The sequence below is a fragment of the Sinohyriopsis cumingii genome, chromosome 11 (genome assembly GCF_028554795.1).
Source record: "Sinohyriopsis cumingii isolate HCF-2022 chromosome 11, ASM2855479v2, whole genome shotgun sequence".
NCBI classification, from domain to species: Eukaryota; Metazoa; Mollusca; class Bivalvia; order Unionida; family Unionidae; genus Sinohyriopsis; species Sinohyriopsis cumingii.
In genome coordinates this window covers 86,031,568-86,045,701 of record NC_142971.1, presented here as the reverse complement: position 1 = coordinate 86,045,701, position 14,134 = coordinate 86,031,568, and the positions used below count along the sequence as shown (strand labels likewise).

Genomic DNA, 14,134 nt, shown 5'->3' with positions numbered 1-14,134 from the left:
CAATATATGACAGATTATCCCATGACTTTTCTTATCATGGATTTATAACTTTCTTTTATGAAAAATTTAGAAAACATTACAGTTGGCACAGACTTTGTGAATGGTCAAAATGGGGTGCAATGCAGAATTTGTTTATAATAACAATAATAATAATAATAATTGTGCTTTTTTTTCCAGAAGGTAACTCAGTACAAAACTATTCTCCTTTAAGGCCTTCTCTACAATCTATTAATACATTATTTAAGACTAGGCAAAATAAAATCGTGATTTCTTAATTGACTTTTATTCAAGCATTCATGTTTGATAGCACTGGAAAATGTTATTATTGTATGTTAATAGGCAAGCTGTTGCAGGCAAGAACCCTGTAAAATTTAAAGCTTTTCTGATTTTGGTTTTGGTAGCTAAATATCTCCAGGTTCTGACAAGTGTAGTGCATTATAAACTAGATTGTATATGGCTCAACATGTCTTGTCGATATTGTCATACAATTTCTCTTAGAGCTTTAGAAACTAAAATAGATTTATATAACCAATTCCTTTGTCAGATTCCTTTGAACTAAATTTTTTAGCAGGGTATCAAACTGTAAACGAAACAGCTTACTGAGAAATATTCATGCTGTTCTTCCTTTAAGTTAATAATTTTTTCACTGTCTTGTCTGGAACTGTTTTCCACATACACCACTCCCTTGATAACTCGCACAACAAAAACTTACATCCCGCTTATAATGCAGGGTTGGGTGTGGACCCCATTTGTTTTACTAGAAAGGACAAAAAAATTATATTACCCCTATTTGTTGAACTTGTAGAAAATCATGACCAAAATTGGTAAATGAAACACTTGTTTTATTGTTTAAACTTTAGATAGAAACATTATGAAATTATCAACTTTTAAGAAATATATTTTGTTCCTTGTTCATTCCAAGGATCCTTCTTAGTACACTGTAAATAGCGATATTCAAAAAGAAATTATCAATGAAAATGTCACTGATGCTTGCTTGAGGCAGTACTTTAATAAATTAATATCAATCAAATACACATATAATGTTATCAAGCAAATTTTGTATTTTAGTCCTATTTGTTGTTCAGTTTAAGTGTAATCATCATAAATTCAATGTGCCCTCATGTGTTGAAATTTAAAATGCATCAATCAACCATAAGAGCTATGTCCAAGGGGGTTTCACTGAGAACTTAATTAAGTGCCAACTATGTTTTGATATCTGATATCTTGAGACCCAGGTCATAAATCGGTTGAACTCATTCCAATTGATCAGTCAAACACAGTTGTAAATATTACTGTGTATGTAATATAATTAAACTACCTTAAATTAACCTACTCATTCATAAATGTGATTATAGATAGCAAGGCAACCAAGCAAATTGAAAGCTTTGTCAAATAAAGAGATTTGTTTCAGAGATAGGATCACTGTGGAGAAGTGAATTTCAAAGAATTCTTGAAGTGATGTCATCAAGGATGAGGAGGAGTATCACTAATATTTGCAATGAAATCATTTAGTTTTCATGTAGATGATTATTTCACAAAATAAATGTCTCTAGTTTTTGGAAAAAGGAATCTTGTTTCTTGGTGTATTAAGAGTTAGTCTGGTTCTTATTTAATTGACTCCCTGTTTTGTACTTCATGGCTACATAAGGAGTAGAAAACCAGACTAATCATCAACAACAAAAAGCAGTGATATAATACACAAGTATTCTTGCATGCACTTGAATACTGTTTGAAACAGGTTGGAATAATGTTAATGATCTTTGAGCAGTTGGGTATCTTGAAAATAAATGTAATTTATACAGAATAACCAACAACTTCATTAGAAAAATATTTTATTGACAAGTATTCTCAACACAATTGTAAAGTGAATTACCAGCCATTAAACAGTCTGTTTACCCCTCCCCCCATCCTATGGCTTTCTGAATGTCCCGCAAGGATGAGATTACTTGTTTGTTGAAAGTCTATCAGTACAGTAACTCATGCCCTCACTTATAGTGTGGTTTGTGATTTTGGACCATGTTGAGTTATCGAGATAGAGGGGGTGTATTAAGACTGTTATCTTGCATTGGTTGAATATATGCATTAAATATAAGATTCTGTTCTGATATCAGGGAGAAGTTTTTTCTTAATTTTAGCAAGCCATGGTATCTTACCAGAAAGCCATTTATGTACTTTATTAATGTGTACACTTAAGCTTTGAGGTTTACACATGGTTGCCATGGTAAATGTTTAAACAAAGATTCATGTGACTGTCACTGACTACCTGTTCCATTTCAATTAATTCTATATTTTTGATTTAGAGGATTATTCAGAAGGATTTTTCTATTCTTATCTGAAAGTATGTGTCTGTTTTTCAGATTGAATTTGACACTGCTAGGGAAAAGAAATTGATGAGAATTGGTTATAGAATAAATTATACAGTTCCATATTACCTTAAATACTGTCAAAAATGTCTTTAACCTACAGTATTTGCCATTAAACAACATGTTTGTTAACAGTCTTTGTTTAGTAAAAATTTGTATTTGTAAGTAGCACACAGTCAAGTTTGTAAGCCATTGTTCAGTTTCTTAGTCACTGTAGCATGTCCAAGCAGTATGCAAGATTCCAGTATTGATTTTTTCATTATGTACATACATTGGGACCCCGCTATAACACGGTAGTTGGGAGCCATAGAATCCGACCGTGTTATGAACCGAACCGTGTTATATGCAACCAACTCAGTTAGCTGAAGAAAATGTACACCCCCCAAAAACAAAATGGGGGGGGGGGCTAATACATGCAGGCAGTAAAATACGTGCTTCGTCGGCACAGTTGCTATCTTGAATTAATGCACATTAAATGAGAAATACACCTGTAGTGAAAAGAGAGAAGACATCATACTTTATTTAGAGAACCATGAATTGGTACATATACGTGAATACTGTTTATATATAAATGTCTAATGTATATCATGATCAGAGTATCAACGCAGTGTACTCACCTGCGAACCTCATCATATACATTGAATCCACAATACAAGTAATTCCATCAAAAATATGCATACCCAGCTTTAAAATATTCATTAATTTTGTAACAGGTCATATTGGTCTAAATTCAGTGGGAAAACATAGCACAATCACGTAACGAACAACGAAGCACATTTACTTTGAAGTACGTTCGAAGTCGGTAAAAGTTAGTTTGCGTTTTAAGCCGCCGTTGGAATAAACTTTTTCCCTACAAAAAGTAAACTTTCACAGCACAGTTAAAATGTTCCAGTGACGTTGGAAAATGCAAAAATCCATCAGATTCCATCACTTTTATTTAAGTTTGGTACTGACTTCCTTTGAAGAAAACTTCTTTGCTGTTATTGAAAGATTGTAGTCGGCTTTCTTTGATGAAGGCTGCATGCGCTTTTGAAGTCGCCGCTAAAGAACAGCTTTGGAGAACCAAACGAATGCCCATTTCTTATTGTGGTGGCAACATCAAATCATTTTATGATTGAGATGGAGATTTTTTCCATTTGCTGAGTACGTTTTCATAACAGTTGGTGCTTCAAAGGTAATCTGTTTCCCTTGAAATTTCAGCAAACTGTTTTATCTGGATACATTTTTAAAAGGAATTGGCTGTCGTTTAGACTATTCTAGTTACTGTCCCTCCATGCCTACTGAATAAACCAATAAGGATTTTTTAAATATTTTTTTTACATTTGTGGTAGCAGCGTGATGCTGCCTTCTACGCATGCGTCTGAAAATTAAGAAAGGGTCAACGGAAGATAGAGACACAGGTGTTCTGACGACATGGATTATTACAGAAAACGTGAGTGTTCTGAAGGATTTAATTCTGAGTGAAAAGAAGAGGAATTTTACTTACCATCCACACACAAATGCGTCTTTGTAAATATATTAATTACTAGCAAGCGGCCGAAAATCCGATGAAAGACAGATTACGAGAGAATGCCTTGTCCAGTTTATCTCCGTTACCAGAAATGTCAACAACAAAAAAGCGGATATTTCACAACATACAGAACTCGTGCTAGATGTCAGGATAAGCGGATTATGATATAACAATGCACTGTTTAGATGGTTTGTCAGTATAGACAAAGAATTTGTTTATGTAACAATAGATAAATTTCAGTGCATTTTATATCCAGTTTGCGGCTTCCTTTCATGGGGCCTCTGAATTTCTGCACTCCAAACCAATGGTTGTATATAAAAGTTTAAACAGCCAACAATGTCGCCAACAAATAAAAAAAAGCCACATGGTATGTTTTGCAGCCAATAAAGAAAAACAATCCAAGTTTGCGACATTGACGAAGACCTACGCGATCCCAGAATAAACTTTTTATGCGTTTTTTCTTCTTCTTACTTTTAAGAAGAAAGAAAAAGTACTTTTTCGAGTACGAGAAAAATACTTTTTTGTATATGAGAAAAATACATATAAAATTTCAGGAGCCAAGCCACGATCATCTTGCATTTTTTATTCATATGCGATCTTTATCCCAAAATGATAAGCAACTTTTTATGTTTTTTTCCGCACTTTTTAAGATTTTGTTTTTGCAAGAAAAATACATGTATATAAAATTTCTGGAGCCACGCCACGACCGCGTTATATCCGAATTCGCGTAATAACGGAGCGCGTTATAGCGGGGTCCCACTGTATATGTAAAAGTAGAAAACAATATCATTACAATCCTGTTCTTGTTTGACACTTGCATAATGATGTATATAAAAAATTTACATCTTACAAACTGAAACTGTCATAATAAGAGGTTAAAGATGTGCAACAAATAAAATACTGGTAGTTACAAGTTGACCAAGGTATGGCTTGTGTATTGTAACAGCTGCTGGCTGTTCAGTAAGTCTAATGGTTAAATTTTAAGTAAATATTTAGATTAAATGACACTGTCTCAGTTATTGTAAACTGTGGACACCTTTGGAAACTTTAAGTAAATGCTGTAGATTTACTGTACAACCCAAAGAAGAAAACTGTCAGCATGAATGCCAGGAAGTTTATCATTAACATTTTAATGGTTGCATTCTCATGATGTGAACTGAGATACTTCTGGTCCATGTGAACCAATTTCTGAGCTTTTGTTATTAACTTGCTCTTAGTCTTGTTTTGGTTTTGAAGGATTTTGTTATTTCTATTTCATTTCTCTTTAGACTTTGCTTAACTTGGTTTGGATAGTAATTAAAGATGAACAGAAGCAGGAATATGGTGTCACCTGCAAATGGGTCAATATTGGAGTTCTTAGGTCGTTAATAAAGTTAAAAATAACAATGGACCCACTACTAACCCTTATTGCAAAAACTAACCTTAACGACTGCAGTAGTTTTAGTGCTGCCTATCTATACTTGCTTCTGTCTATGTTGTCATTAGAATTATAGCATTGTAATTTTGAGATAAGGATATTAAGATCTATTAAAGTCTAATGAATTTTAAAGAAAAGGTAAACGCCATGAATCATATTTCCTTTATTTAATTCATCTAACACTGGCATTGGATTTATGTGAGGACTGTTTGACAGGAATGGTAAATCCTAAATCCAGCACTGACATTGTATGAAAGATTATCATTAGCAGCTCTATCAACACACTAGGTTAATTTGCCATCCTAGTCCAGGAAAGAAAAAAAAGAAAGTGTGAACCTACAAATACATACGTTGGCAAGCTGGTTATTTTGGCATCTCTTTTATGTATAAATGGGCAGATTTTTCTTTTGTTTTCCAATAGTATTTTCCTTAGCCAGTTACTGTAAGCCTTTAAACCCTGAAACTGGCTTGGGTAAGAGGGATATTGTCTCATGGATAAGTACTTTGATGTTTAATTCCCATGTACTACAAAATATTAGCATACCTGTGTAAACAGTTATGGTCGCTAACATCAACGCAAACTGAAACTGAGTTTTGACAGTATTACAGTTATTTTCAAAGCATTATTTCTGAAATGTCTTTATTATATTTTCTTATTCCATTGATGAGTTAGAAGAAGAAAAAATGTTGAAGGTGTCCCAAGACTTATAATACATGAACAGTTGCAATAATTTCATGTACCAAAATTTTTTAATCTTAACTCTGCATTACTATATTTTCTAGTAAAAAAGGTTGACTTATAAGCGAGTATGTATGGTAAATGAACTTATAGATTGGTTAGAAACACTTGTGGGGTTGGTTCACTCTGGCAACATTGCACCAGAACTCATACGAATGACATCATGGACCCAGGGGCATTTTGCGATTTGATGCATGAACTCACTGAATACATCACTGTATAATGCGTTCTGAGAATCTTCCCATGCTTCAAGAAACCAATGCTGCAGTGCATGTCATTACAAATACAGCCCTAAGCATTACCTTGATGATTATAGTCTCTTCAGTAAAACTGGAATTGTATGTGGTTTTTACAATGCACACATTTTTATAGAAGAAAGTTGGTTATTCTACTCGATGATATCGGGCAAGGTGGGAAAGGGGGACTTGCTGAACAATTTTATGTGGGACAGACTCGAATAAAACAATTTTATGTTGAAAAGACTCGAATAAAACAATTTTATGTTGAAAAGACTAATAAAACAATTTTATGTAGAAAAGACTCGAATAAAACAATTTTATGTTGAAAAGACTCGAATAAAACAATTTTATGTTGAAAAGACTCAAATAAAACAATTTTATGTTGAAAAGACTCGAATAAAACAATTTTATGTTGAAAAGACTCGAATAAAACAATTTTATGTTGAAAAGACTCGAATAAAACAATTTTATGTTGAAAAGACTCTAATAAAACAATTTTATGTAGAAAAGACTCGAATAAAACAATTTTATGTTGAAAAGACTCGAATAAAAAAAAATTATGTTGAAAAGACTCTAATAAAACAAGTTTATATAGAAAAGACTCGAAAAAAACATTTTTATGTTGAAAAGACTTGAATAAAACAATTTTATGTTGAAATGACTCGAATAAAACAATTTTATGTTGAAAAGACTAGAATAAAACAATTTTATGTTGAAAAGACTCGAATAAAACAATTTTATGTTGAAAAGACTCTAATAAAACAATTTTATGTAGAAAAGACTCAAATAAAACAATTTTATGTTGAAAAGACTCGAATAAAAAAAAATTATGTTGAAAAGACTCTAATAAAACAATTTTATGTAGAAAAGACTTGAATAAAACAATTTTATGTTGAAAAGACTCGAATAAAACAATTTTATGTTGAAAAGACTCAAAGAAAACAATTTTATGTTGAAAAGACTCGAATAAAAAAAAATTATGTTGAAAAGACTCGAATAAAACAATTTTATGTTGAAAAGACTCGAATAAAACAATTTTATGTTGAAAAGGCTCGAATAAACAATGTTGTAACCGATAAGGAGGTTATTCAGCAGCAGTTGGAAAATGGAACAAAGATTTAAATAACATTTTTGAATGGTTTTGCAATGTGCATGACTTCAATACCAGCTTGCATATCACACTTATGCCAAGAATAATAACTAATAATGTATATTCAGTGGAAATGAGTCTACTATTATAACAAGAAAAACCTTTTAATAATTAATGTTACTTTTAAATGAAGATATTAAATGCTTTGAAGTATGTAGTTTTCTTACTATGTACATTACATATACTTTTCACAAAAATTTAGTCCTCCTCTGGAAAGACCACCCATCTTAGAAGACCATTTTCCTAGTGCAGAAGGGGTGACCATATAAGAGAGGGACACTGTAATCATATAAATGGAGGAACACACTTAGCAAATGGTAGACTTGTTTTTGCTGTTGTCGGTAATGGTTTTGATAAACCCAAACCTCTCATCTTAAATGTGCACAATTCTGGATTATATTTCACTGAATTTAGAGGCTGGTAGGCAACAATGGCAATCTTAGTAAATGATCACTGGCAAACTAGTTCATCATTAATGCATACCACTACAATGATCCTGTACCTTTCACATATGCAGCATTTTTACCATTAGTCACCTGGATATAACTTTCAGTTTAAAGGACTTGGCATCTATTCAGAGGCACAGTTAACCCTCTTTAGCATTTGTGCTCAAGATTTATCAATACATACACATTATGGATTCTGAAGGGTCACGACGTTGCAGAATTTACTAACAGGGTGTTGGATAAGCTGACAAGGGATGCCGACATCAATGGTGATTTTGTTTCACTCATTGATAAATATCTGCATAAGAGTGGTGTCAACAAACCCTTGTGTTTAACACTGAAGTATAATCTTGTTATTGATCAAATAGAAATCAACGGTCAGAACCACACTGATGTACCAATACCAGCTTGAGGCCACATTGGAGTCATCACATTAGCACACAAAAACACCAAGTCATGACTACACTGCCTTGAGTGAAAACATTCAATTATTGTTTCAACAGCAATTGAGTAGAATTCACTAGCAATGCTCCCCTTTTCCCAATATATTCCCCACTGATTATGTTGCACCAACATCGACTCAATCAAAAGAGCTAATTTTCAACAGTTATCCACTTGTCCATATAACAATTTTTGGGCAAAAATAAAATGAAGTGACTAGCATAATCAGTAGACATGGATTAGGGTTCAATATCAGCATGGATTATGGTACCATATGGACATGATGTCAGGCCCTCAGAACGCACAAAAATGTTAATTGAGTAGAAGTGAGGGTGCATCTTGCAACTGAACAAAGCCAGACTATAAATAATTTTTACTTCACAATGACAATTGCTACAATTCTATGGTCTTAAACTAAGTAACAGGAAGAAGTGAAACCAACAAGTTTAGTAAAATTCACAATTTATTTCCCTTTAATTCAAAGTGAACATTTAAAAGAAACAGTATTGTCAATTAAGTCCCAAATAATCCTGAATGTTCAATCACAAGTCCAGCAGTATAGAATATTTCAAATAAATTCAAAGTCTTGAATATACTGAGGTAAAATAATCTTGCATAGGTTGATTTATCAACAGTATTGATTTATCAGATATAATCCAAAATGTCTTTGAATGAATTCACAATAATCCCCTAATAGTGATTTAGTCCAAAAGTCAATGAGCACTTTGTAATTTCAATAAATAATTGAATTGATTCTTCTCAGATTATATCTGAACACAACTAACAATGATTCTACAGAGTGAACTTAAAGTTGGAATGAATAATTTTGTTTACTTCAAACTTTACATGAAAAATTAACACAAAAAAAGTTCAGGTTGTGGTCAAAAGTTTGCTTCCAGAACATTTTAATTATTTTTTATTAAATAAAGCTGAAAATCAGAAAGCAAATCATTTAGAAGTTATAGACATGGATACAAGTTAGCCATCTAAAACTGTTATTTCCAAATGTCCAAAATCTTAAATTAGAACTTAAAATCATGGATAAAAGTTAAGCACACAGTATAGATACACATGACACAATGTTAATAGAGGAACTATGATGGACCCTCAAAGTTACCCACACAAAAAAATAATCAAAGCAAAACAACAGCTGGGAGATGAAATTGTTAGAAAAACTCTTTTATTCTTGAAATACAAATGCATGTATTATCCTAGATGTATTTTTAGAATCACTGCCATGACCACCATTGATCATGGTAGTGCTTGAGTTGGTGACTACAGCAACCATCGTAGGTACACCAGTCAGATTTGGTATGTGGTGCTTGCAAGATGTTTTCGTTATGGTTACATATATTGATTATGTGTCTATTCAGAACTTCTTGTAGTGACAAAAAGTAATCTTGGCACAATTACCAGACTGTACTAGATGGCCATTAGGATAAAACAAACAGCATGGGTGAGTTCAGAAAGGTGCTTGTTGAATGGAAAGCCACCATTGACTCGACACACATACAGAACTGGGGCATTAGTGACCCAAAAGAGGAAGCTGATCTACATTCAGAAAAATTTGAGTAAATATCTGCATCAGTGAATTGATCTAAGGTAAACATAATACATGTAATGAGGCACCTTGGAAACTTTGCTTGAGGGTGCACATGGGTTATAATTACAGATCCATCCATGTGTGAAAAATATCAAGTGGGAAAACGTTATGGAGAATATAGATGAGGTTTAGGGATTAGAAACCATAATTGGTCTGAAAATCTCATACCCCAAGTATACATCTACTGCCCATATTATTTCATAAATTCATGACATAGGATGGCAAAAATTGCCCAAGACATTTCTCAAAGACTTAAGATACCAAAATCATAGAAGATGAACCAACGTGCAATTTTTCCCAACGTAAATATTTGCAGTAAATACTTCTTGGTGACCTTTTCCAGTATGTAGAAAAATGGACTGGATTGGACTTTCAAAGTGGTGCCTGTTTGACCTAGAATGAAATATATGGCTTGCACTTTCCTGACTCAGACCACTTAGCCATTTATGTCCAGTTTTAAGATTTAATGATTACAGTTCATCTTTCATTCTTCATAAAACTGTTGGTCTTTTAATTCCTTTCTCTGCTTGCAGTTTGACCCAAGAGATGGACCAGTTGGAGGAGGAACTGTTGTCACAATTAAAGGGAAAAACTTTGGAATCTCTGCTAATGAGATTGATAATATCACAGTTGCTGGAATAAATTGCCAAAAAGATGCATTTTGTTATGTTAGGGGGATGTAAGTACATTATTAGAATCTATTTAAATTGGCTGTCATGACTGTAGGTCTGCTTTATGATCTGCTTTGTATGTTTGCCCATATTTTACACCTTCAAACTACAGAGTCACTTTTAATCTGACTTAATGGGATGCTTCTGGGACATGTTATAAGCTTTTGTTGTAGTGGTATTCCCTACAACCATTTAGCTTTCACAGTAGACTACTGAACCAAAGTTGACCCATACTTAGAATCTTTTTTTTTATATACCAGGTGAAAAATGTGATGAATTAGGGGTTTTATTACAGTAAATTCAGTGGCAAATCGTGTATACACTAGCAGTGTCATCCAGATGCTTGTAAGAGATATGCTTTAAAAGAAAATAAAAGATGTGACTGCCATATAAAATCTGTGCAATATAAATATACACTTAATAGCGATAATTATTAATAATATGCTATTTTAATGATTGTAGCTGAATTAGAATAGACATGGATCTCATCACCCTTGAAGCTCACAACTAATCTTTTTTTCTATATAACAGAAAGTTCTAGTTGCATAATGATTATCAGTGTTGAATAGACATGGATCTAATCTCCCTTGAAGCTTACAACTAATCTATATACCAGAAAGTTCTAGTTCATGAAAAGAAAGTGCATAATGATTAGCAGTGTTGAAATCAGGTCTTCTAACATAAAAAAACCCAAACACAACACATCAACAAAATAATAGATGGTGAAATGTACTGTACAAGTACAAGGTTTAAAGCAGTGAAGTATGTTGAAAAAGCATGGTGCAAAAGTGTCATATTTTTTCTTTTAAACTTTTATCAGATTTTGCTGCTTTAAACCTTTACCTTATAGAGTGTATGGCTTTTTAGCCCTCTGATACACATGTAGCTAAATTACTCAGTGCCGTGCGCTATAAATAGAGCACCTGTTACCTATTTGACTCCATACACATAGGCCTGCCTGCTAACCGTTAAGCAATGTAATGTATGTTGCGTTTAACAGCAATTTTAACCATTTTCACTTTTGGTACACATCCATTATGTATGGAAAAATTTAAGAGTAAAGTCCAATCATTATTGCTGTGTAATTACTTTTCATGGAAGAATTTTTTATGTTCTTCAAAATGTTGAGAGAACTTGTTCACCATTAAGTCAGTGAAGCCATATAACCAACCGTAGCTGCCATTTATCATACTTGATATTTACAAGATATTTGTCTGCATCTACATCACTGAGTCATCTGAATTTGATAATTAATTAAAACTAATTGCTACTTACTTCAGTATCAGAGCCTTTACCTAAGTTATTAAAGCTTTGATAGTTGTGATTCTAATCGTGAAAAGTACTGAATGAAATCCGCGATCGCCATTTTGGAGAGTGGAGAATACGACCCAGTTACTTTAAATAGCAGATTGCAACCAGAGCATAAACAGCGATCACGTGATCTGACATAAAGGTCATTCACAGCAGTGAATGAGGTATCTAATAGGGGGTTTTCCCCAATGGTGGCTTTATGAAAACCCACTAAAAATAGTAGATGTTTACAGCAGAGTGAACTTCATAAATATGTACCAACATGTCTTTTTTTATGTTTACTCCACTACTTGATATATGTGCCCTTTGCTATCTCCATATACATACACAATAATCATTAGAAATGTATATTCTCAGCAGTCTTTGTACATGAATTAAATACTGCAGTACATTAATTGATTGCTGTTAACATAGGATAGGACAAACCTGTAATATATAATCACCATGACCAATGAAAAAACAGGCAGGAACTGTGTTCATGGTCTTTGGCTTTACTCCAATAATGCTCCTCATCCATCACAAATATGCTTAGTTGAAGGGAGCATTATTTTCCACATTTTCCAGCCTTCACATTGATGCACTAGCATTTGTAAACAGAACATGAGAATCATTATATATATATATATATATATATATATATATATATATATATATATATATATATATATATATATATATATATATGCAATGTTTAATTTGTGTGATCTGATGATTTATGTGATTTTGTTCTTGCATGAAAAAGTCTTTGGTAAGTAAAACTCTTATCTGGATCAGTTTCATTACTACATAGCTGATATTGTCAAAATGCCAGATGAGTTCAGTAAGGAGTGTGATTAATGCATATTAATATGTTAAACAGATCTGGTTACCATTCTGGAGGTAATATTTCTGATCTGATTTTATCAAATGTGTAATAAGGGCTTATATCATCAGTGGCAGTTTTGATAATGACATCACTATGTGTCAATGAAATGCTTGCATCTGTTTGACCTAGTAGTGACTCTTTTTATGATCTGATTTTGAACGAGTTGTTAAATAGTCTTGTATCATCAAGATGTTCAAGGCTAGAAAATTACACCAGCAAGTTGGCATTTTGATAGTTACAATTTTGATATTGCTAGCTGAAAAAAGTGACTTTCTTGCTAGTGATATTTTGGAAGTGTGGGTAAATGTTTTCTTTTCAGAGCATGAAGTTTAATTGTGGACATTGAAAATAGCCAGTTAAAACTATCATGACTATCCAATTGAAAATAGCCAAGTTTTTACCAGTTTAAACTTTCATGACAATCAAAATGCTGCTAGTACTAATAAAAGCCCTCATGTTTTACAAGTTTTATAATGGGCAAGATATTCACTTATTTATAAGGTAAAATTAGCATGATAAAAGGTTGGGAGATAGTTTACATTGGGTGACAATCTGCTTAGTGAATTGTGGTTAGCTGTTAAGTTTTGTAATCTAGGTGAGTTATATCAGTACTACTTGACAATGTACTAAAATAGGTGAAATAATTGCAGCCTCTGAACCAGTTTCATTAATTGTTATTAATTAAGGCTTCACAAAAATAGTTGTAGCTGTGAGCAGACATTGGACTTTGGAATGAGGTTATGTACTAAAATATCAAACTATTAACTGTACATCACTTAGATTGTGTGATTCCAACATGTAGATATGACCAAGAACCATGTATCTAACAAAAGATGGATTTTAATGTCAAAAGCATTTCATTACAGGTCTTATGATCCATCAGTGCAACAGATATACAAACTAAGCTGCTAAAATAATAATCTAGTTTTTAAAATTAGGACAGGATTTGTAGTTTGAAAAATGTACTTACCTTTTAAGCCTATTTATGGTGTAAAATCTCATTTAAAAGTATTATTATTATTCATTGAATTTCTTTGGGCAGTTAGTGCACAATATCTGGAGTCCCTCAAGAAGTGACTATAACCTTGCACTGGTTGAGAACAAGTGCTTGATAATCCAATACTGCTTTTATGCTGTGTTGTGTTTCTTTGAGCCTTAGGTGTTTCAAAGATCTGTAAAAACGTCCTCTTAATCTGTAATTTCTTAATGCCTGCCATCCATCTGTACATGAATTCATTTCTTTCTCTTTCACACAATGACTTTAGTTTTATACCATCTGCTTCACCAAACTTTGGTTTATTACATGCATTTCAAAGAAACCTATTTATTTTGGGGTAAAAAACAACAGGTCTGACTAAAAGAAATTGTTTCTGTACAGT

The 14,134-nt window shown here is 32.8% G+C and overlaps 1 protein-coding gene across 1 annotated transcript in view; it reads left to right on the top strand.

Moving 5' to 3' along the window:
- LOC149788899 (plexin-A1-like) overlaps positions 1–14,134 on the top strand; it is a 336,630-nt gene that overhangs the window by 174,422 nt on the left and 148,074 nt on the right. Inside the window, exon 15 of the mRNA XM_089975025.1 lies at positions 10,442–10,587. Coding sequence (XP_089831151.1) covers positions 10,442–10,587 — 146 coding nt within the window. The remainder of the gene's footprint in view (positions 1–10,441; positions 10,588–14,134) is intronic.